This window comes from Berghia stephanieae, chromosome 1 (assembly GCF_034508935.2).
Source record: "Berghia stephanieae isolate SIO BIC M18660-M18661 chromosome 1, UCSD_Bste_1.3, whole genome shotgun sequence".
Taxonomy (NCBI): Eukaryota; Metazoa; Mollusca; class Gastropoda; order Nudibranchia; family Aeolidiidae; genus Berghia; species Berghia stephanieae.
Genome location: NC_088360.1, coordinates 44,072,987 through 44,096,173, shown reverse-complemented (window position 1 = coordinate 44,096,173; position 23,187 = coordinate 44,072,987). Strand labels below are relative to the sequence as shown.

The 23,187-nt window shown below is 37.7% G+C and overlaps 1 protein-coding gene across 1 annotated transcript; it reads right to left on the bottom strand.

Annotated features, from left to right (window-relative positions):
- Positions 1 to 211: 211 nt before the first annotated feature.
- Positions 212 to 19,918, bottom strand: LOC144975495 (histone acetyltransferase KAT8-like). The gene is made up of 4 exons (XM_078919646.1): positions 19,617 to 19,918; positions 6,844 to 7,051; positions 4,662 to 4,865; positions 212 to 3,332 (listed from the first exon to the last, which is right to left on the bottom strand). Exons 1-4 carry the CDS (start codon positions 19,838 to 19,840, stop codon positions 2,682 to 2,684), a joined length of 1,287 nt encoding a protein of 428 aa, XP_078775772.1. The 5' UTR covers positions 19,841 to 19,918; the 3' UTR covers positions 212 to 2,681.
- Between the last annotated feature and the right edge of the window lie 3,269 nt (positions 19,919 to 23,187).

Sequence of the window (23,187 nt, the reverse complement as noted above, 5' to 3'; positions counted from 1 at the left end):
CCAGACAAAACCAGGTAATCCCTTTCCAAGGCAAAGACAGAAAGCAAAATCGTAAAACAGAAACACGTATAGGGGGATCTCCAATGGGAGGTCAAGAGACCTCAAACAGACTATACGGGCTGACTCATACCCCAGTTATTCATAAGGTTTTTCTTATTTGGTAGAAATTTCCACGGTGTATTGTAATTTGAATTAGCAACACAGACTCCAGTTTCATTTATAAACCAATGTGACTTTATAAAATTTGAACATTCAATATGAAATGAATCGGACTTAATGATAGCAAATATTACATTTTTAAACAATAAAAGTGCATATCATTTATCTACCTGTCCATCTATCAATCCACATTGTTAGCCTATCATCTCACTCTTGTTCTGTTACTACACAATGCAATTCAATTGTACTTCAGCTGACAATCTCATACTCATATGCGTGCGCAAACACACACACAACACACGCGCAAGCGTACAAACACACGCTAAAAGTCGGAAAACAAAATGATAATACTAATACTAACAAAAATAACTTTCAGAGGAAATTGATTTTTTACTTGTGGTACCTAGTAGTGGTAGGTTGGTAGATAGGTAGGTAAATAGTAGTAGTATTTTATTTACATTCAAGGAAATACAACTGTAGAATGTAAAAATAATCTAGATACTACAATTGAGCTGCCAGACTCCTTAGGATTCACAATAAACGCAGAAAAATCTGAATTTAAAACAGGCACAAAAATGGAATTTCTAGAGTTTATTATATATTGTGAGAATATGGATGTTCATCCAAATAAGAAAAAAGTCACAAACATTAAATCATTGTGCTGTGACTGTGAGATTATTTCATTACCTAAGATCTCCTTGCAGCGCTTATCTGAAGTAATAGGACACTTGGCATCTGTCAGTATCAGAAATATGTTTGCATCGCTATAGTATAAGAGGCTAGAAATCCTTAGAAAAAAGGGTTAAAAATATCAAAAGGAAATTAACCTTTTCTAATCCCTATTCCATAATAGGAAGTAAAACGACTTAGAATGGTGGATATATAATGTACCAGATAGTTATCCATGACCTATCACTCATAATAAACTGGTGTTTGAAATGTACAGAGTATCCTGATAGCTCAGTTGGTAGAGCACTCACTTCACATGCAAAGGAACCGAGATCGATCCCAGGTGCAGTCGAGATTTTTTCTGACCCCCCTGTCCATCTAGCAGTGATTGGGTAGCTGGGTCTGTTAGATCTGGTGGAAAGTACTTTGCGATAGACTAGCATCATATCCAAGGGGTAGCAAGCAATTGCTATTGTCCGGTTCACGCTATAGAAAACAGGATAAACTCAGGTTCCATGAGCTGAATGGCTCCTTTTAAAATCTTTTTTTAAAATGTACACTAGTACACTGTACACGGACGCTGTTTGTCAGGGTATGGGATTTCTTGCAATGGTATTGACACAGAGGGATTGAGGAACGAAGAAGAGAGAAAACATTTTCAGATAATAGTACAACAGCTTCTTGTATAAACAGAATGGGTAGTCTCTTTGCATTAATGCATTCAATTTATCTTGGGAAAATTACTACCCATAATCATTTTGCTCCCTTCAGTCTAATTTCAAGAATTCTTCAAAAAGCAGAACAAGAAAACCGCAAGATATGCTTGAGTTGAGATGACCAGTATAATGGTCAATTAGAATTGAACATGCCATAAGTGTGATTGGGAGACCTGATAGCCCTTCCGTTGTTTTGTTTTGTTTGTTTTTAAGGGTTTTACGGCGCTTGCAACACATTAAGGTCATATCAGCGCCAGTAAAAAGGAAGAAAATGAGATAGTCAAAAGTTCTAGAATTACAATTAAAGCACCCAAGAAAAGGTAAGACAAAGGGGAATTTGTTCAAATAGGAAACAGATGTAGATTCCAAGAGCACACTATCAAAGTACTTAGTTTGAGATCACCTAAAAGTCTCATCCACACACAAGCCCAGGTCCCAACTAAGAAGAAGGATACACTCAAATGTTTAAAAATCATATATAATATTTAAACAAAACAATACAGTGCATAACAGGGAGATGATTTACAAGGAAAAAAATATCATCTCCCAAAACTTGCTAACTATACATTTGACTGTTTCCCTCCCAGCTAGGGTATCCAGCCAGGGCCAGGACAAAACCAAGTAATCTCATTCCAAGACAAAGACAGAAAGCATGTTGGAAAACAGACATAGGGGGATAGAAGACACAGTATGTACCTCCCTGCCCACTATGAGAGGTCAGGAACCCCACCCAGTAGCCCTTCCGTAGAAGACTTGTTTCACAAGTAAAGGAAAAGGGGTTGATCCTGGACAAAGCTGAGATATTTTTTTTGACCCCCTGAACATCCTGGAGGTATTGGGTAGCTGGATCTGTTAGATCTGTGAGGAAGGTCCCATGGGTGATTGCTTATACAAGTTCAACTGTATTTACATATCAGTATCAATATTTCCTCTGGTCATCAACATGTGGATGAAAAGTTAAAAGAATTTTCTTGGGTTGCAGTTGGTCACATGATAAATATAACAAATTAATTGATGGGTAAAAAATTTAGAGCACCTAATTTTAACTGTCCTGTAACCACATATTTCCAAACTATGTTATCAACATTGCGAAGCTGGAGGATTAAAAATAAGGAAATGTAAAAACTTGATGTAAGTTCACCTCTTGGTCAATTTCACTGGTGGCTTATTACTATTTGGTTTATCCCATCTCAAACAAGAGGGATCCACTGTTAGCGTTGGTTGTTTATGAATTTTGTGGTACAGCTCTTCCACTGTTTTAGGTGTGACGCACAAAATGTGGTTTCCTTTCCAATATTTGATTATGTTCAGATTTTGTAGAGTGCTGACTACATCTGTGTATGAAATTGATGTCATCTTTTCAAGCTCCCTCATGCTTATTTTCACCCCCATCCTGTATATGGAATCCAGCAACACAGACATCCAGTAGCTTCTATAACTTAGCTTACCCAGATCTGACAAAGGCTTTTCGGGTGAGCCGACAACCCCTTCGATAATTGATAACTCATAGCTGAGAGCTATTAAAAATTTCCCATAACCTTTTCTCTGATATGGAGGTAATGTCAATATACAAGCCAGATTATTTCCATCGGGTGATTCTTTTTCTTTGGAAAAATAGCCCACAAGATGACACCCATAGCGGTCCACTTCAACGAGGATATAGAAAAGGAATGGTTCAACATCAAAATATAAAGTTTTATGATCTAGAAACAGCTTGGCCAGCAAACAAAGGTTTTGACAATATATCTTCCAGTCCTTTCCATCAACTTCAAAGACAGAAATGGTGCCCTGAGGGAAAAAAAATGTATGAAAAACACTTTAAACAAACAAACAAAAAATTTATTTAACATTCCATTTATTAGAATTCATCTACCAATTCTGGGACCAAACAACATGATTCACATTTTGTTTCTGGGTTTTACATCACTCTTATGTCATTTCAGCATCAGTAAAATAAAAATAATGTGACAGCAAGACTGGTGTAGCTGCACTTACACATCCCCATGAACAGGAGGGCCATATGAGCAAACCTGCCATTTTACCGACACAAAAAATCAGGACCAAGGTCTCAAAAAATCAGGACACAGGACAAAAAATCAGGAGGCTTGAAAATAAGGGACAAAACGTTACATTGATATTTTTTGAAAACACTCACATGAGGACACTAAACTCACAGGTGTAGTGCCGTTATTGTCGACCACATTTGGCCAGAAGACTTGGTGATGGCACAAAGCCATAACAAGACTGCCCACGACTAATAAGAGTCATCTTGATCAGAATTATATCACTCAGAAGCTGCAATTAACAATTCAGCTCAGTACGAGGTAGAGTTGAGAACAATGAATCAGTGACTGTGACTGGTGATTGACGATTGAACGAATGGTGTGCACGAAATTGAAATAAACCACAGCACAGGTATCGATGTCTTCTATGAAACAATAACACCTACGAATTCAATCCCGTCTGCCCATACTATAAAAAGAAATACTTATGACCGGGCAACATTACCGATCTCATTATATCGATACCGTACAATGGAGTGGGGATATGTTATACACATCCGGTTCATACGGTCACCTCATCATTTGATTACCGCTAAAAAAAACATTCTCCACCAATGTTTTTTTCTAACTAAAAAAATTCGGGTAAAAAGAGAAATCGGGACGCGAGAGAGAAAAATCAGGAAATCGGGACAGCAGCAAATTTCGCATAAATATCGGGACAGTCCCGATTAAATCAGCACAAACGACAGGTCTGTATGAGCATTAAAATAGGTGCCTAGTCCCGAGACAGTGATGAATGAATGAATATAGCGCCTGGATCCACAATGTGCTCAGAGGCGCTTTACAATATGCAAATAAAACAAAACAATAAATTAATAATTTAAGCATAAAATCTATCATATTTGAATAGCATCAATCAATTTGTAATTTAATTACCACGCACTGTGCTAAAGTGCCTGGGCAAAATCAAAATCAAATCGCCCCATTCTAGATCTCAAGACAAAATATGTCATGAAAAAGTAAGAGTGTATAGAGGAAAGAAGAAATAGCAAAGGTGGACCGATCATACCCAAACCCCAATCAGCATGGAAGGCCAATGGAATTAACAACAAACCTTTCTGTAGATTTCTTTTCCAGGAGGATGTCTCCATGTGCATTGTGACTGATGATATCGAAACGATTTCTCCAGCTTCATATATTTTAGGCAAAACTCACAAATCCACAGCTTAGGTTGTTTCCCATACTCCTCAGGATACGGAGAGAAGTACCATGCATCAATCTCATATTTCCCCATTTGAATTCTGTCAATATACTTCACCTGAAAATTAGTAATAAATCAACTGAGGGGAAAATGAAAAAAAAAATAAAAAATAAAAAAAAAATTTTAAAAACCCACAGAACCTAATTGCTCCTCACCTCATAAAAAACATTGTCATGAAACTTTTGATATAATATTGTCAACAAAATATAATGCAACCGGGACAAAACAACATTAACAGGACCAATGGGTGAATTTCACTGAATCCGAATGCTCAAAGAATGTATGATTTTTAAAAAAAGGATTGTTCTGTTCACATCTTCAATGTATTCAGGATGCATTGTAGTCAATTTTATTACCATGGAAAAATGTGTCACGATTTTATTAGCATTGACTGAATTGGCACCTTTTCATGGGGCTCCAACATTTGTTACACCAAGAGCCTTGATTCATTCTGAGAAACAATGATTCCCACAGCTGCTGGTCATAAAGACCAAATTTTCATTTTATACAGTGCAAGTCACCTCTCAAGTGTCATTTGTGGACAGATTCTTACAAGAGGATTCCTGATGGCTCGAACTGTATACTCTTAAGCAAATAGACCAATTACTCAACTGTGTAGAGTTGGAGAGGTTTACTGACACTGACACCTTTGTCCTTTGGCATTAAAAGCCCATTACATTATAAAAAAGCTTCCCAAACTTATTTTGTTACCCCTTCTTACTATCAACCACGTTGTCTGACTTTTTTTGGAGTGCTATAATTTTTACCGTGCATTGGGGAAAAAAAAAGGAAAGCCTGCTTTTGTATCAAACTGTTGGAAAGCATTGTAATGAATATTTTAAATACATTACTTGAAGACTTGGGGGATTTATTTTTCCAAGAGATTTTAAATGGTTCTAGAGTGCTACCACATTCCCTAAATCAATCAAGAAATCCTTATACCTATGAATAACATCATTATCAAAATTTTCAAAGTTCAATCATTTATCAATTGTTCATGTTAAAAAATCCTCTTCTTTTCTCTCAATCAAGAATAATAGAATTTATTCAAAGATCTATTCGAACTACAGTGCAGCACGAAAGTCTCGAAATTACAGAAATCTTGAAATTGAAACCTCTCAATTGGCCATTTTAATCCCTCAATTTTCAATATCTTAATACTGGCAACAAAAAAATCTCGAACACTATCAGAGGCTAACACAGAAATCTCTTACAAAATGGACCCTAACTTTCGTGTTCTTGATGAAATTATGTTGCCAAAAACGAAAGCTGTCATCGCTCTGTACCTGGCCTTAATGGTATCTGTTAATGTGGAGAATGTGTGCGTGGTGTGTGAGTCTGTTTGGAGGGAAGTAGGCTGCATGCTTGACCAGTGTCATATACGTGACGCATCACTCTATTTAATGTGTACCAGTAAGTACCATAGGGAGACTAGAGAGGCAATGATGATCTCAGGCTATTACTGTTATGTATTAAAATCAAAGAAGTTATGTGGAGTGGGGAAGATGAGATGAGAGGAGAAGCGCAAAAGAGATAAGCGAGGAACGCGGCATGCTGAGTGTTTAATAAAAAATGGGAAGTGCTGGCTTTGTCTTATTATAGCCAATGTAAAGGGGAACATTATTCCATCCGTTATTGAATGAAACAAGATGCACTCAACGCTACGCCTCGATGGGACCTTACTGAAGCCACCCGTGTTTACCCCCCCCCCCCCCCCCCACACACACACACACACACACACACTTTTCTTCACAATGTTCTTTGTATGATTACTAGCCACGTAAATCTTAAAAACAAGGAAATCTCTAATAAATAGGTCAGGTCCCAACTTGTTCAAAATTTCCATGCTGCACTGCATTAAAAAAAAAAAAAAAAAAAAAGTAAACAACTAAAAAGAAAACAATAAAAAAAAACATAACTGACACTAACATTGCAGAAAATTAAATAATCAAGATCAAAATGTAGCACATCCAAAATGGATCTCAAAATAATCAGGAACAAAGAACTAGTAAATCATAATATATCATAACAATACCTTTGTAATGGCCTCATGCTCTTTCTCCAGAGCTGCTGTAGTTGGATCCATTTCTGCAAACGTTTTCTGTACATGATTGATCTCGTCATGTTTACGCTTTTGGTTGCGAGTTATCTTTCTATCTGTTCCATCACTGAACTCAGAAAAGGAAAGAGCCAATTCATTTGACTTCCCTTGAGAATCATCAAGTTTTGTTGACAAATCCAACCTGAAAATTATGAAAATTGAAAATGCAATGAACATCTCTGTAAAAGAGAGAAAATAATAATAATAATAATAATAATAATAATAATTATTATTATTATTATTATTATAATTATTATTATTATATTTTTTTTTAAACAGCAAAGAAAAACAGGATAACAAATGGGATGTAAATAATAATAAAAACGAAGTGACTAGTTCTCCTAATGCTCGGTTTCCGTTCTCAAGATTTTTTTTGGTTATTTGCGAGAGTGTCTGTGTGAATGATGAATGTGTATGCATTTTTTGAGGTTTTCTTTTGCCAGTGTCTGGGCCCTCTGTCTTTTATTCCCAACTTTCTGTTAGACTTCTATCCTGAGTTTGTGCTATCCTGTCTTTTAGCCTCTGCGTTCCCGTCTTGAGACTTTGGCTTTGTTATTTAGGTTTACTTCTGTTCTCTCTTTGATAGTGCAGCATGAAGTGCAAAAGTGAACACGCCATGGAGTATTCGCGATAGCACAACATTTTGATAAAATTATCTGTCTTTGTCAACAATGTGTCTGAAAAACTCTATAGCTTGATGATTCATGGGAATTCCTTGTCCAATCTGAGCATTTACTTTTGCATCCACAACGCGTCCGTAACCCATCAGTTACTGGAAGCGAATCGACCATTCGGAGAAATAGAGATCAAGTTAATTTACCTGAGCGTTCGGAGAATTAGAATTAGAGCTGGCCTAAATAAAAACGGACTATTTTCACCGTACGGTGAAAATAGTGTTTTAGGCTATTTTCACCGTACTGTGATAATAGTCTGACAGACTATTTTCACAGTATGTATTAGCCAATCACAAGCCAGGATACTAACTGTGACGTATGCGCCTCTGCATCCAGACCATTAGAATTCGACCTGACATCATTTTCATTTTCTTACTGCGCGCAGACCAGTTTTAAAAAAAGAAAAAGTTTGCAGAGAACAAGGGAGGCCTCCCGAAAGCTCCTCGTTATAGCATTTCTTTCAATTTGTATTTTCACTTTGGACCTTTTGTCAGACGTTTATTTATTCAATTTGTCATCATATAGAACAAACCTTGATAGATTTGTGAAAGTTAAAAAATTCCTAATTTGACCATTGTTTTGATTCTCGGCCGCCATTTTGATTTGTGAGGTATTGAAAGGCAGTGCAAAGCAGTCATAGGGTTGTTTTTGTTTTGTTTTTTGTCTTTTTCTATTCGGGATAGTTAGAGGTCATTTGTTTTTCCTATTAGGGGTAGCAGTTAAAGGTACTAGGTTGCATTTTTTCTTAGGAGTAGGAGCGAATATTTGGCATGATGAGCTTTCGGAGGGCCTCCCAAAATAATACAGGCGGGATTCAGAATTGGTTACAGTTTACAGTTACCGATGAAGCTTTCCAATTTCGTGGCAGCGATGGGGTCTCGAACCCGGGACCTTTCTGGTACAACAAAACACCTGGCCGGGGAGGGCGTGGCTCTACTGTATGAGTATGAGCTGTTCACAACTCGAGAAATAGTGATTTCAATCTCTATGTCTATCTTGAACCGCTACCCGCTACTTCTTGAGGTCATGCATGGGTTCAACACAGACAAACGCCGCGACGTTTGTTAGCTACCAAGATACCATTATCACCGTACGGTGAAAATAGTGTGTCAGACTATTTTCACCATATGCTGAAAATCGTCCACCAAGATATTACCGTACGGTGAAAATAAGTCTCCCACACTATTATTACCATACAGTGAATATAGCCTTCCACACCGTTATAATGAATATAGTCTCCCACACTATTATCACCATACACTGAATATAGCCTTCCACACCATTATCACCTTACGGTGAAAAATAGTGTGTCAGGCTATTTTCACCATACGGTGAAAATCGTCCACCAAAATATTACGGGACGGTGAAAAAAGTCTCCCACACTATTATCACCGTACAGTGAAAATCGTCCACCAAGATATTACCGTACGATGAAAAAGGTCTCCCACACTATTACAGTGCACTCTCCCGATAACGACCTCTCCGAATAACGACATTGGCCCCCTGTCCCGATTTTTTTACTATATGTTATTAGTAATAAAACTCTAAATAATGACATACTTTTTAGACCAATCTCCGGATAACGACATTGAGTTAGCAATAATCGGCTGTGACTTTGCTAGATACAAAAATAAAAATAGCTAAAATGTTGTTTCCGGTAAGTTTCATTTCATTCTCTGAGCCAGAGGCACCTCATAGCCAATGAGATCACTTTGTTATCGGCCAATGAAATGTCCTACCAGAGGCACCTCATAGCCAATGAAAACACACCTGTGTCTATTGTCATCGGTACAAAAGGGTGACGCGCATTGAATGAGTCAATCATCACATCGCTGACCGCTGAATCGATTGTATTCACCTGAGAGCAATAACGCACCCCAAGATGTCGACAGCTGCTATTAGAAAAAGAAAGATACTGACAATAGATGTCAAGCTGCAATTTCTGGCTGATGTGGACACAAAGACATTAACCAAGAAACAGATCGCTGAGAAGTACGAGATTCCCCACAACAGCTTATCAACAATAATCAAGAACAGGACAAAGATAGAGACAAGCAGCCATGAACCTCAGCGCAAGAAACGACGCCTTGCAACGAATGCGACCGTAGACGAAGCTGTGTTGACATGGTTTAAACAAACAAGAGCAATAAATGCCCCTACTTCTGGCCCCATTATCCGCGAGCAGGCCCGACTTATTGTGGAGAGGCTAGGCGTAACAGATTTTCAAGCAAACAGCGGTTGGCTGATGAAATTCAAGCCACAACACGGCATCGTGTTCAAGGTGGCCTGCGGCGAATCTGCTTCCGTGGACACATCAATCGTCAATGAATGGAAAACAACAACTCTGTCCAGTTTGATGAAAGAGTATTCACCTCGTGACGTTTTCAACACGGATGAAACAGGCCTGTTTTTCCGCTGCCTCCCGAACAAGACTCACACTATTAAAGGAGAAGCCTGCCACGGTGGCAAACAAGCGAAAGACAGACTAACGGTACTCATCGCAACTAATTCAACGGGAACAGAAAAACTTCCCCTTCTCGTTATCGGGAAGTCGGCCAACCCGTGCTGCTTCAAAAACGTAAAATCACTGCCTTCAAGCATGCTGGCTTCTGCGCAGAGGAGGATTCAACTCAACGTGCACCCAATGCCGACTCAGCGATTGAGGAGCTGTCTGCCTTGTTCAATCGTATCGACGATGCAGATGCCGGTCTCGAGAAATACGTCAACATCGACAGCGACTTGGCAGTGACCGGCGAGGTATCAGTCGATTCCATCGTTGACAGTATCAAACAGAGACAGGAGCCACCCGAAGATGACGACGATGATGAAGATGAAGCTGCCCCTCTTGTCACGGATAGTGACGCAAATTCGGCACTAAAAACTCTCAGACGGTTTGCACTGCAACATTAGGATGGTGCATCTATTTTCGACTTGTTGCATCAGATGGAAGATAAAGTCGGCCCTATGATTTACAGCAACAAGCGACAGACCGGGATTATGGATTTCTTCTCTAAATCGAAATCCGACAGTAAGTTCAAAAAAACAAAAACACAAAAACAAAAACAAAAAAAACAACAAAAAAAAACATTTTTAATGTGGCCATGTGTTCAGTTGTATTATTAAATATAGCTGCACTCATGCCGGTCCCAAGCCCGGATAAACAACAGAGGGAAAATGACACACAAAAAACAACAACAACAACAAAAACAAACAAACAAACAAAAAACAACAAAACTACACACACACACACACACTTCGTGTATTTTACATGTTTGGAAAGTCTGATCACTGATCACCCACTATGGTTGGTACATTAATGTACATTCTAAGGGTCTAACCACACCCCTTTTTCCGCCATCTTGAAATTTTCCGAATAGCGACATGTTCCCGATAACGACATGCACCTCTGGTCCCGAGCCATGTCGTTATCGGGAGAGTGCACTGTATCACCGTATGCTGAAAATCGTCCACCAAAGTATTACCATACGGTGAAAATAGTCTCCCACACTATTATCACCAAGATATTACAGTACCCCCACTATTATCACCGTACAGTGAATATAGCCTTCCACACCATTATTGCCGTACGGTGAAAATAGTGTGTCAGGCTATTTTCACCGTACGATGAAAATCGTCTCCCACACTATTATCATCATACAATGAATATAAGCCTTCCACACCATTATAATGAATATAGTCTCCCGCACTTTTATCACCGTACACTGAATATTATAGCCTTCCACACCATTATCACCGTATGGTGAAAATAGTGTGTCAGGCTATTTTTTTTAAAAAGTTTACCCCCTCCCAAACCCCCTACGAGAACAAGAATACTTGTTGGGATGTAGTAGCTTATGGAAGGTGTCCCAGATACGTAAACAAAGTGACAAATTGCAACCAAAAAAATTTGCACCAGTTTAGGTTCCAGCATCATTCCTATTTACTGAATCCATGTAGAGAGGTGGGCCTTTAGCTAACCAACCTCCGCTGAATGTCCAATTCGCCTTGAGCATGCATTCACGTAAAAGAGAAATATTTTTTTTTAAAACCTACCTCTGTTTCAAAAACTAGCATCTGTCAACTTTCTAAGAAACATTTTGATTTTTCAGAACTTTAGTTCGTTAAAAAATACCAGCCAATCTGACCCGTTGAGTCAAATGAAAACGAAATTTTGTTGTTTACACGGTTTAAAGGAAATGCCGTAAATAAGCATTCATGGACTTCCTGTGTTGTTTTTACAGTGTCACGTGACCGTTTTGAGAAATTTATCGTCTGCTACAAATAATGAGACCGGTGGGGGTGGGGGTGGGTGGGGGGGGGGGTAGATATTTTCGTTGGAGCAGAAAAAAAGTGAGTATTATTTCTTGTACTTGTAGAGAGGATTAGGGTCCAACAGCAGTCAAGTTGATTGAATGAAAAAAAAAAGCCTTTTTTATCCGCCGCCACCACCACCACCATGACAGTGGAGGGGTGGGGGGAGGGGGGGTTGCATGAAGACGAAAGGGAGACGTGTCGTTTGGTGACCTTGATGACGTAGAGCATGTCAAGGATGCTTGCAGGTGTCCTTAACTCCTTAACAGCGAAGCTAATTTTTTGCTTTCAGATAATAGTTTGCTTTTATCTTTATTATTGTTAACGGAGAATACAGCGTTTCCACCAAGAGAGCAGTCAGACTATCGTTTTGCCGTTACTTGTCTTTTGATGAAAGAAGATTTGGTGTTAGGTCACCAAAGATCGAATTTCGTCGCTAAAAGGTTGCATTGCTACTGGGTTTGCTCCCCCCCCCCCCCCCCCCCCTCCTTTTTTTCCCTTTTTCTTCTTCATTTTTTTTTTCAACTTAGTATTGTTGATTGCTATTTCCTTTTTTATGATTAGCAAGTGCCGTAGGAGTCTCACAGGATGCAGGAGTACTGCAATTAACCCTTTGCCAGTGACACTATTTTTTTGTTATTAAATAATAGTCTCCATTTATATTATTTTTTAGCGCAGAAAAAAAAAACCGTTTCCACCATAAGAGCAGTAAGAATATTGATAAAAAGCGCTTTGAGCACGTTGGGTGGATATTGCCCTATATAAAAGCTCAAGTTTTTAAATTGTATTCTGTTTTTTGTCTTCTGATGAAAACGGTAAGATTTTATTTTTGGTCCAAGTAAGATTGATATTCGCCTTTAAAAGGTTAAGTTGTTTTTGTTTTGTTTTTTTCAAAGGCGGATACGCTGCTTCTTCCTTTTTTTCCTCAACTGGCAAGCTATCGTTGTACTTACCCGCATGGCTTGCACACACAAAAGGATACATCTAGGTCACAAAACCTTACATCCAGGTCACAAAATCAGACAACTAGGTCACACATCAAGACATCTCTGTTTCGTTTGTTCCAAGATAGCAAAACAAACCAGGCGTCTTGGAGTTCGAAAGACCTTTCCATAAAATATTTGGTATTTGCAAGACCCTCAGAAACCAATTCCCGATACAGCTCTTGTGCACGGTTACTTATGACCTTGATTTCTTTCGTCCCCACCCCCAAAATCCCACTTATTGTGTGTTATAGGCAGAACATAATAAATAGCTGGGCTGCCACATGCGTGACTAAATTGGCCAAAGAGAGAATCTATACTTTGGCATTAGACACCCATTACCCGATGTCTTGGTTTTTAATCCTAGCCTAGTGAGAGAGAAAAAACAAAACAATCATACATGTATCTGCAAACAGCAGAACATTTTCATTTTACAATGAGATGGGAAGGGGAAGGGATAACACTATGACACTATATAGTGAGAGAGAGAGAGAGAGAGAGAGAGAGAGAGAGAGAGAGAGAGAGAGAGAGAGAGAGATGGGCGGGGGGATGGGGGGGGATAGTAAGGGGGAATGGGAAAAGATGAAAGAAACAATGGGTTGCTGATGACGTTGATCAAAGGATTGTTACAGCGGTGTTCACGGTGCGTACTTCGTGAAATTTTAACCTTTTACAGTGACACTGCTTTTTTTCTCCAGATTGCTTATGTAGAATAAATCGTTTCCACCAAGAGAGCAGTAGTTAGAGTATATTTCGACTCGGGCTTCAATTAAACTATAAATCGCAAAGCTTGTCTTTTAATAATAACATTAAGACTAAGATCTGGAGGTTGGGGAGTGTAAGATGGAATCTCGTCATTAATGGTTAAAATTGTTTTTTTTTTCTTTTTAAATAACACACACACACAGACACGAGCATGTGCGGACACGACAGCAAGGACCATCTATTGCTTGTGTTGCAACGGTAAACCAGTTTACGTCTACGTAGATCCTGAGGCTAGATGCCCCGTTACTGTGTACGTAGGCACTCCCAAAAAAAAAAAAAGAAAAAAAAAAAAGACACACCCCCCCCCCCCCCCCCTCCTTCACTCTCACGGTGGTGGTGGCGGCAGATAAAAAAGGCCTTTTTTCTTTCATTCAATCAACTTGACTGCTGTTGGACCCTAGTGCTCTCTACAAGTACAAGAAATAATACTCACTTTTTTTCTGCTCCAACGAAAATATCTACCCCCCACCTGTCTAATTATTTGTAGCAGACGACAAATTTCTCAAACCGGTCACGTAACACTGTAAAAACAACACAGGAAATCCATGAATGCTTATTTACGGCATTTCCTTTAATCCGCGTAAACAACAAAATTTCGTTTTCATTCGACTCAACGGGTCAGATTGGCCGGTATTTTTTAACGAACTAAAGTTCTGAAAAATCAAAATGTTTCTTAGAAAGTTGAAAGATGCTAGTTTTTGAAACAGAGGTAGGTTTTAAAAAAAAATATTTATCTTTTACTTGAATGTGTGCTCAAAGCGAATTGGAGGTCCAGCGGAGGTTGGTAAGCCAAAGGCCCACCTCTCTAGTCTAGAGAGCTGCGCCGCGGTTACCAATAGTTAGCTTCTTAATCCTTACCAATCGTTCGTTTGGACAGAAATTTTTTTTTTAAACTTACCGCTTACCGTCAAAAGCAGTTTAGATTTGAAGATGCATTTGTTTTCCATCAAAAAACATTCGGTACTAGACAATCCTTGATGAATTTCAAAAGTTGTGTTTGAAATTATATCGTAAATTTTTTCATCATTCATTCCTCGCGAAATCGTGGAGGCTTAATCTGTTTTCAAGATGCGGTCGCAAAAAAAAAAAAAAAGGTTTTTAAAAATGTTTATTGAGAAAAAGATACGGAAAAAACTATCCCTAGATAGGTATGCAATTTGGTGCATAAGCGCAGTAAAAATTGGTGTGCAAAATTAGTTTGTAGCGGATGCGAGACTCTGTGTGTGTGTGTGTGTGTGTGTGTTTATGTGTGAGTGTGTGTGTCTCTCTTTTTTTTTTTTGGGAGTGCCTACGTACACGGTAACGGGGCATCTAGCCTCAGGATCTACGTACACGTAAACTGGCTTACCGTTGCAACACAACCAATAGATGGTCCTCGCTGTCATGACCGCGCGCGCTCGTTTGTGTGTGTGTGCGTGTGTGTGTGTGTGGTGTGTGTTATTTTTTTAAAAATCAAAACAATTTTAACCATTAATGGCGAGATTCCATCTTACACTCCCCAAACTCCAGATCTTAGTCTTAATGTTATCATTAAAAGACAAGCTTTGCGAATTATAGTTTAATTGAAGCCTGAGTCAAAATATACTCTGACTACTGCACTCTTGGTGGAAACGATTTATTCTGCATAAGCAATCCGGAGAAAAAAATCTGTGTCGCTGTAAAAGGTTAAAATTTCACAAGTACACTCCGTGAACACCGATGTAACAATCCTTTGATCTATGTCATCAGGCAACCCACTGTTTCTTTCATCGTTTCCCACTCCCCCTTACTACCCCCCCCCCCCATCTCTCTCTCTCTCGTTATAGTGTTATCCCTTCCCCTTCCCATCTCATTGTAAAATGAAAACGTTCTGCTGTTTGCAGATACATGTATGATTGTTTTGTTTTTTCTCTCTCACTAGGCTAGGATTAAAAACCAAGACATCGGGTAATGGGTGTCTAATGCCAAAGTATAGATTCTCTCTTTGGCCAATTTAGTCACGCATGTGGCAGCCCAGCTATTTAATATGTTCTACCTATAACACACAATAAGTGGGATTTTGGGGGTGGGTACGAAAGAAATCAAGGTCATAAGTAACCGTGCACAAGAGCTGTATCGGGAATTGTTTTCTTAGGGTCTTGCAAATACCAAATATTTTATGGAAAGGTCTTTCGAACTCCAAGACGCCTGGTTTGTTTTGCTGTCTTGGAACAAACGAAACAGAGATGTCTTGATGTGTGACTTAGTTGTCTGATTTTGTGACCTGGATGTAAGGTTTTGTGACCTAGATGTATCCTTTTGTGTGTGCAAGCCATGCGGGTAAGTACAGCGATAGCTTGCCAGTTGAGGAAAAAAAAAGGAAGAAGCAGCGTATCCGCATTTGAAAAACAAAACAATAAAAACCTGAAAAAACAAAACAACTTAACCTTTTAAGGCGAATATCAATCTTACTTGGACCAAAAATAAAATCTTACCGTTTTCATCAAAAGACAATAAACAAATTACAATTTAAAAACTTGAGCTTTTATATAGAGCAATATCCACCCAACATGCTCAAAGCGCTTTTTATCAATATTCTTACTGCTCTTATGGTGGAAACGTTTTTATCTGCGTTAAAAAATAATATAAATGAAGACTATTATTTGAAAAACAAAAAAATCAGTGTCACTGGCAAAGGGTTAATTGCAGTACTCCTGCATCCTGTGAGACTCCTTCGGCACTTGCTAATCATAAAAAAGGAAATAGCAGCAATCAACAATACTAAGGTGAAAAAAAAAGAAGAAAAAAAAGGTGGGTGGGGGGGGGGAGCAAACCCAGTAGCAATGCAACCTTTTAGCGGCGAAATTCGATCTTTGACCTAACACCAAATCTTCTATCATCAAAAGACAAGTAACGGCAAAACTATTATAGACAATTGAAGTCCAAGTTGCGATAGTCTGGCTACTCTCTTGGTGGAAACGCTGTATTCCCCGTTAACAATAATAAAGATAAAAGCAAACTACTATCTAAAAGCAAAAAATTAGCTTCGCTGTTAAGGGGTTAAGAATACCTGCAACTGCAACTGCCAGCATCCTTGAGATGCTCTACGTCACCAAGGTCACCAATCGACACATCTCCCTCTCGTCGGCATGCACCCCCCCCCCCCTCCACTCTTTCAAGGTGGTGGTGGCGGCGGATAAAAAAGGCTTTTTTTCTTTCATTCAATCAACTTGACTGCTGGTGGACCCTAGGCCTCTCTACAAGTACAAGAAATAATACTCACTTTTTCTCTGCTCCAACGAAAATATCTACCCCCTACCGGTCTAATTATTTGTAGCAGACGACAAATTTCTCAAAACGGTCACGTGACACTGTAAAAACAACACAGGAAGTCCATGAAAGCTTATTTACGGCATTTCTTTTGAACCGTGTAAACAACGCTGTGATTATCCCCAGACACCTGTCTGGGGATAATAAAAATTTGTTATCCCCAGACACCTGTCTGGGGATAACGAATTTTTATTATCCCCAGACGCATATTTGAAACTCCGCTCTTTTAAACAATTATCCACATTCCAGAATATGGAATGTTTCCAGATACACATAGAAATAAGGAAAGTTAATAAAATATCTATAAAAACATAAAATTAACCAACATTGAAATCAGTTGTTACTACATATACACAATATGCGTCGACTTCGAAGTGGGTGTCATGGCCGAATGGTTTAGTCGTCTGCCCTGGAAGTTTGACCATAATCGACGTTGTGGGTTCAAATCCTGGTAACGTCACTTTTTTTAAAAAAAAAAAAATTCCGTCTTCTTTTTACAGAACGTTGAAAGGGATAAATGTCCCATCCATCCTCCCCCCACCTCTTTTTTTTTATTATTAAACTCTCTCTCTCTCTCTCTCTCTCTCTCTCCCTCTCTCTCTCTCTCTCTTGTTTTTTTCTAGTTTCTAGCAAATAAATTCGACTCCACTCCGATCTCAAATAGTGTCTAAAAAGAATAAATAATTAAAAAGCAAACAAACAGAAATATTCAGAGAGCGACCAAATGGTCAGATAGAGGAGAAAAAAAACAATAATTGTTTTAAACATAAAAACAATAATTGTTTTAAAATAAAAACAATTTAAGAAATTCATGCTCAGAAACGGAACATTTACATAAAGGTTTAGCAAACAAAAAACTCTAAGGTTTAGGTCAAAATATAAAAAAGAAAAAAGAAAAAGAGAGATTTCCCTCGGAGCAGGGAATAGTGTTAATAATATAATAATAATATAATAATAATAATAATAATAATAATAATAATAATAATAATATATATTATTATATTATTTTTATTATATTATTATATAATATATAATAATAATAATAATAATAATAATAATAATAATAATAATAATAATAGTAATAGTATGATAATAAGAGTATTAATAATAAAAATAATACTATTATTGATAATAATATAATAATGATTATGATGGTAATAGTAATAATAATAACAAATATTACAATTATCATTATTATTATTATTATTATTTTATTATTATTATTATTATTATTATCATTGACCAAAACAAAAAAAACAATAATAGATCGAGAGCAAATTAAATAATGAAATAATATTATCGGAGAAATAAAAAATTCAACTGATTAAAAAAAAACTCTTGCTCGGAACTCGGAACAAAAGTGAAAACAATGAAAATCAATTGGGAAGAAAGAAAGAAAAGTAAAAAAAAAAAAAATGAGTGGGGGGGGGGGGGGGGGGCGGTCGTGACTGGGTCGAATCTGTGCAGCTAAAAGGAGTAAAATGAAAGGTGGCCTTACCCACTGAGCTGCCTATCCACACCGCTATCGGAATATTTTAAATTCATATATGAGCTAAACATATTTCCACCATTTTTGATTCCTTGTTTTGGTAGTTATTTTCATCTCTGATTCGAATAAAAATATGTTGTTGGATCTAGTTTTGTGGACGTGTGATACTAAATTGTATTGTCTTATGCGAAGCAGACAGGAAAATAACAGGTGTGGGTTTTGGGCTTTGGGGCGAACAACACCATGGCCTAGGAATTCGTCCGCGACATAAAAATTATTCCCGGTCGTCCCCAAAATTGTGGCCAGAATGAGCAAATTATAGAAACAAGAGATGATCAATAAAGTTAACAGGTAGGTTGGTAATGAAAATTTAAATGGTTGGTGGACTATGAACAGATTTGATGATTAACAACTTTCTTCCTGGTCGAATTGCCAGTTTGACGTTTTCAGATCAAAGTAACAAAAGAAATTTCACTGATCCATTTGCTTTAAAATATTTTTTAAAAAAGAGCTGGATTTGACATTTGATCACTATTTACTTTCATCTTGTGTTAAATATCACTTGATATATAACTGTTTTGGGACACAACCACTAGTATTTTTTCCAGAATATTTGGTATTTTTCACGCCTAGTTTGGCATTTTGCAAATCTTTCTGCCCACTTGCTACATGCGTCTGAGGATAGTATCCTCAGACAGGTGTCTGGGGATAACAAAAATTGGTTATCCCCAGACACCTGTCTGGGGATAACGAATTTTTATTATCCCCAGACAGGCGTCTGGGAATAATGACAGCCGTGTAAACAACAAAATTTCGTTTTCATTCGACTCAACGCGTCAGATTGGCCGGTATTTTTTTAAGGAACTAAAGTTCTGAAAAATCAAAATGTTTCTTAGAAACTTGAAAGATGCTAGTTTTTGAAACAGAGGTAGTTTTTAAAAAAAATCTTTATATTTTACGTGAATGCATGCTCAAGGCGAGTTGGACGTGCAGCGGAGGTTGGTCGGCCAAAGGCCCACCTCTCTAATTTTTGGGTGTTTTTAAGGCATAACAAATAGAATAACTCTGCTTCTATATAACCTAGAGACAAAATTCAAACGGTTTTATCATCGGGATGGTATACTGCATCATAGTAAACCAGATTTTATACTGTCATTTGAAAACTGAATTTTCATTTCAGTGCCTACCGTCCGTTACCTGTTCAAATCAACCCATTCATCAAGTCTTCGGTCAAAGCCTTCATAGTGGACGTATAATTCTTGATTGCCCTCATCATTTTGTCTAATCTGAATTATTTCTGCCGCGTGCAAAGAATTGTATCTTTTGACGAGAAAATGATCTCCTATTTCTGGAACTGTTTGGTTGTTAGCACTACCGTTGTTCTCTTTTCCCATCTCCTTTTGTTTGTTCATGTCAGCCATTTTGATTTTGAATGGAGTGAGTGAGGGGCAGGGCGGGCTGGGCAGGGACGAACCGGGTAGATATCGTCTAGGACGAGTTCCTACTAAGAAAGTTCGGAGATAAAAATCTAAAGGATGTGAGGTGAGGCGACGTGCACTTATTTGTAGGTCTTATGACCCAATTCCTTATGGGCTCATTGTTGTAATGGAAATCTAAAAAAAAAATTACGCAAAATATTGTCCATTACAAAAATGTTAAACTCGGCCCATACGTGGGTTCGGATGTCAGATCTGCATATACGTATACGTTGGGTGATGGCATTTCCTCCACGGGTGAGCATTATACTTTTTTGCTGATCCCCGACGCTGTACATTAATTTCTATTTTTGAGCAGCTATTGTCCGTTTATGAAAACGTGGAAGGTGTGGAGTGGGTACGGGTCAAATTTGTATAAAAATTATCAATTGAAATTTGGTATGTGTAGACTTTCTTAAATTTTGTTTTTCGTATAGATCTATAATGTGCACCAACAGTAACCCAGAATACACAAACCCACTTACTGGGAAGAAGAGAGATTGAATTCATATCTTCAGATGAATGAATAGTTGGTTGATTGGTTTGTCTCTGTTATGTTGCTGTTATTGTTGACGTTGTGGTTGGCACACTTTATTTAACCCTTTCCTTCTAACATTTACTGTCCATTCCTCTCTGGGTTCTTGATAAGCACATTTCATCAGACTTGGGACCGCCTTTAAGGCCCATCCCTTCTGTGTCCAGATTATAGCTGGGGGTAAATAATAGGGATATTATGAGCATGTCACCCGTGTAGACAACCTTTGATGATCTAAGTCTATTCTATTATGTTTACAGCAGCACAACAGTCACTCGCTAAGCCCCGCCAAGGAACAATTTCAATTTTTGATCTAGTGAGTTCTTGAGATGTTTTTTTTTTTTACCAAAGAATTATTGGTGCCTTAGATTATTGACCCTTCAATCATTGTTCGTTTTGACAGCTTACATGTCAACAGCTGTCAGCTCATCCCTTGAGCTACGGGGTTACGGGCAGGCAGTCAAGAGTAGTAGCCACTTGTCTTAGAAAGTATTCCGTCTTATAGAGATTACCGTTGTGGCAGACTGGACGGTACCATGAAGTATTAGTTATTCTGACTAAACAATGAGATTTGTGACCTGTCGCCCAGGCATGTGCAGTGATTTTTTTTCCTGGACAAGCATACTTTGTTTCTCATAATAATATTGTTACTAATAAATCCATAAAGTTTAGCTTGGCTAACATTCACAACCCACATATTCCACAATTAATAATAAAACAAAAGGCCTTTTGTGTAAACGACAATACAACCATGATTAACCAGTAGATTTTTGACCGATCAAAACATGGAATTTGTGACATACCTTCACACGTGCTGTGCTCGGACAAAACTAGTTGGTTGTTTATAAACAAATGAATGAAAATGACCTCTATCTGATCATTGTTATTGTTTTTATACCACCAAATAGGTGACTAGTTATCACACGATTTTCTCGAACATAATATAAACGTTTAAGTTTATCAATAGTTTTCTGTGTTTGTTCTATTGATCAAGTGGTAGAACAGTGGATATTTTACTTAAACATATACCATCAGTCGCATAGCCTGTGTAGTTCGCTATGTTTACCAATCAATGTCATTGATGACGACTGTCCGAGAGGCGTGGTTATCTAGGTCTCTATCGATCAAATAAATTAAGACTTCACGACACACTCAAACACAAAGCAACTCACGCAACGCTCAAAAACATAGTATCCCACACACATCACACAGTCAGACATACATACATACTTTCTCTCTCTCTCTCTCTCTCTCTCTCTCTCTCTCTCTCTCTCTCTCACACACACACACACACACACACACACACACAAGCACCGATTACGTAAAATGCCCAAGCTTCGCTCTCTCACTTCAAATTTAGTGGATTCTTAGAAGCATATAAAGCACATTTGGTAATGCTTACAAAACACTATAGTATTGCATAGAAATAGGAAGGACTTCAAATATCGTTGTAGTATTGCTATTCAGATGTCATTTCCGGACCTGGCTTTCTAAACTTGTAATATTATAGGCTAGTGGCCACCAGAAGCAGAGATACAGTATATTTGTCTCTATTAATAGATTGTGATTTAACCATTGCACGTGGAACCTTAGAAAGAGGAGAGCTAACGCTCCTCTTTCTAGGGTGGAACCTAGCATACGCCCTGCACTCTCTTCCTCTCTTGATCCTTGTGTCAGAGTCTTTATCCCTGTGTCAGAGTCAGCTCACATGAAATCACAATAAAACTTGCTTCTCTTCCATCATCTATTAAACTACTTTAATTTATTTCAGATTCTTCATTAAAATATGTTTTTTAGGGTTTAAATTAATGAAATTAGTTGAGATTTGTCGAGGCGAGGCATTTGAAGGCCTTGGGAAAGCATTTCTTATTGTGCATCTATAGACAGCACGTGCCTGCTTGACGCCTCAAAACGGAATTTTGCCTGGGCGGTTTGGATGCTAATATAGAATCTCATAAGTATAATAATAATAATAATAATAATAATAATAATAATAATAATAATAATAATATAATAATAATAATAATAATAATAATAATAATAATAATAATAATAATAATAATAATAATAATAATAATAATAATAATACTTTATTGCATCCCAAAAAGGAAATTTTTTGTACAGACGTGTTATAATTTACACATAAGATAAAAAATACAATGGAAATAGGATGTATATATATAAAAAAGGAGCAGCTCTATAACCAGAGCTGCGCTTTATAATATGAATAATTTCAAACACTGTAAAATAGTTAAAACAATAACAAGTTGCTAGTGATTTCCGTTAGGGACCGGAATAATTTACGCACAATATAGGTCTCCCAATTTTGTAGTTTGAGTTGTAGGCAATACACTTTCAGTATTGAAAATATGTTTACATAAAATCTAACAGTTGCAGAAATAATAGTATAAGACTAAATTATTCTGAAAATCAGGCTTCGAATAATTCTCGTTTTGTTCATACCAGCGCAATAATTTGCTCTGGTCTAAAAATAGATAGACGTAACTTTTGATAAATTTTACCTTTTGTTCCATAAAATATCCATATCTAGACATTATTTGATGCATGATCGAGTATTTATGAATATGTGTTTCTTTTGCCACCTAACAGCCAAATTTTAAAGGTTATTTTCTTTCTATTATTTACATTGGAACGTGAGCTGTCAAGACAGGAACATGTGGTTTGCCATGTGCTTCTCGACATTTGTTTACGTTTGGGGCAGCAACTTTACTGTTCTATAGAGCAGTAAAGTTAGGTG

What these genes read in the sequence shown, in the direction of transcription:
- LOC144975495 (XM_078919646.1), bottom strand. Translation starts at nt 19,840, where the DNA reads ATGGCTGACATGAACAAACAAAAGGAGATGGGAAAAGAGAACAACGGT. An exon ending in GAATGGGTTGATTTGAACAG is followed by an intron (nt 7,052 to 19,616) that starts GTAACGGACGGT and finishes CATAATTTTCAG; the next exon opens with GTTGGATTTGTCAACAAAAC. An exon ending in GAAAAGAAATCTACAGAAAG is followed by an intron (nt 3,333 to 4,661) that starts GTTTGTTGTTAA and finishes TTTTTCCCTCAG; the next exon opens with GGCACCATTTCTGTCTTTGA.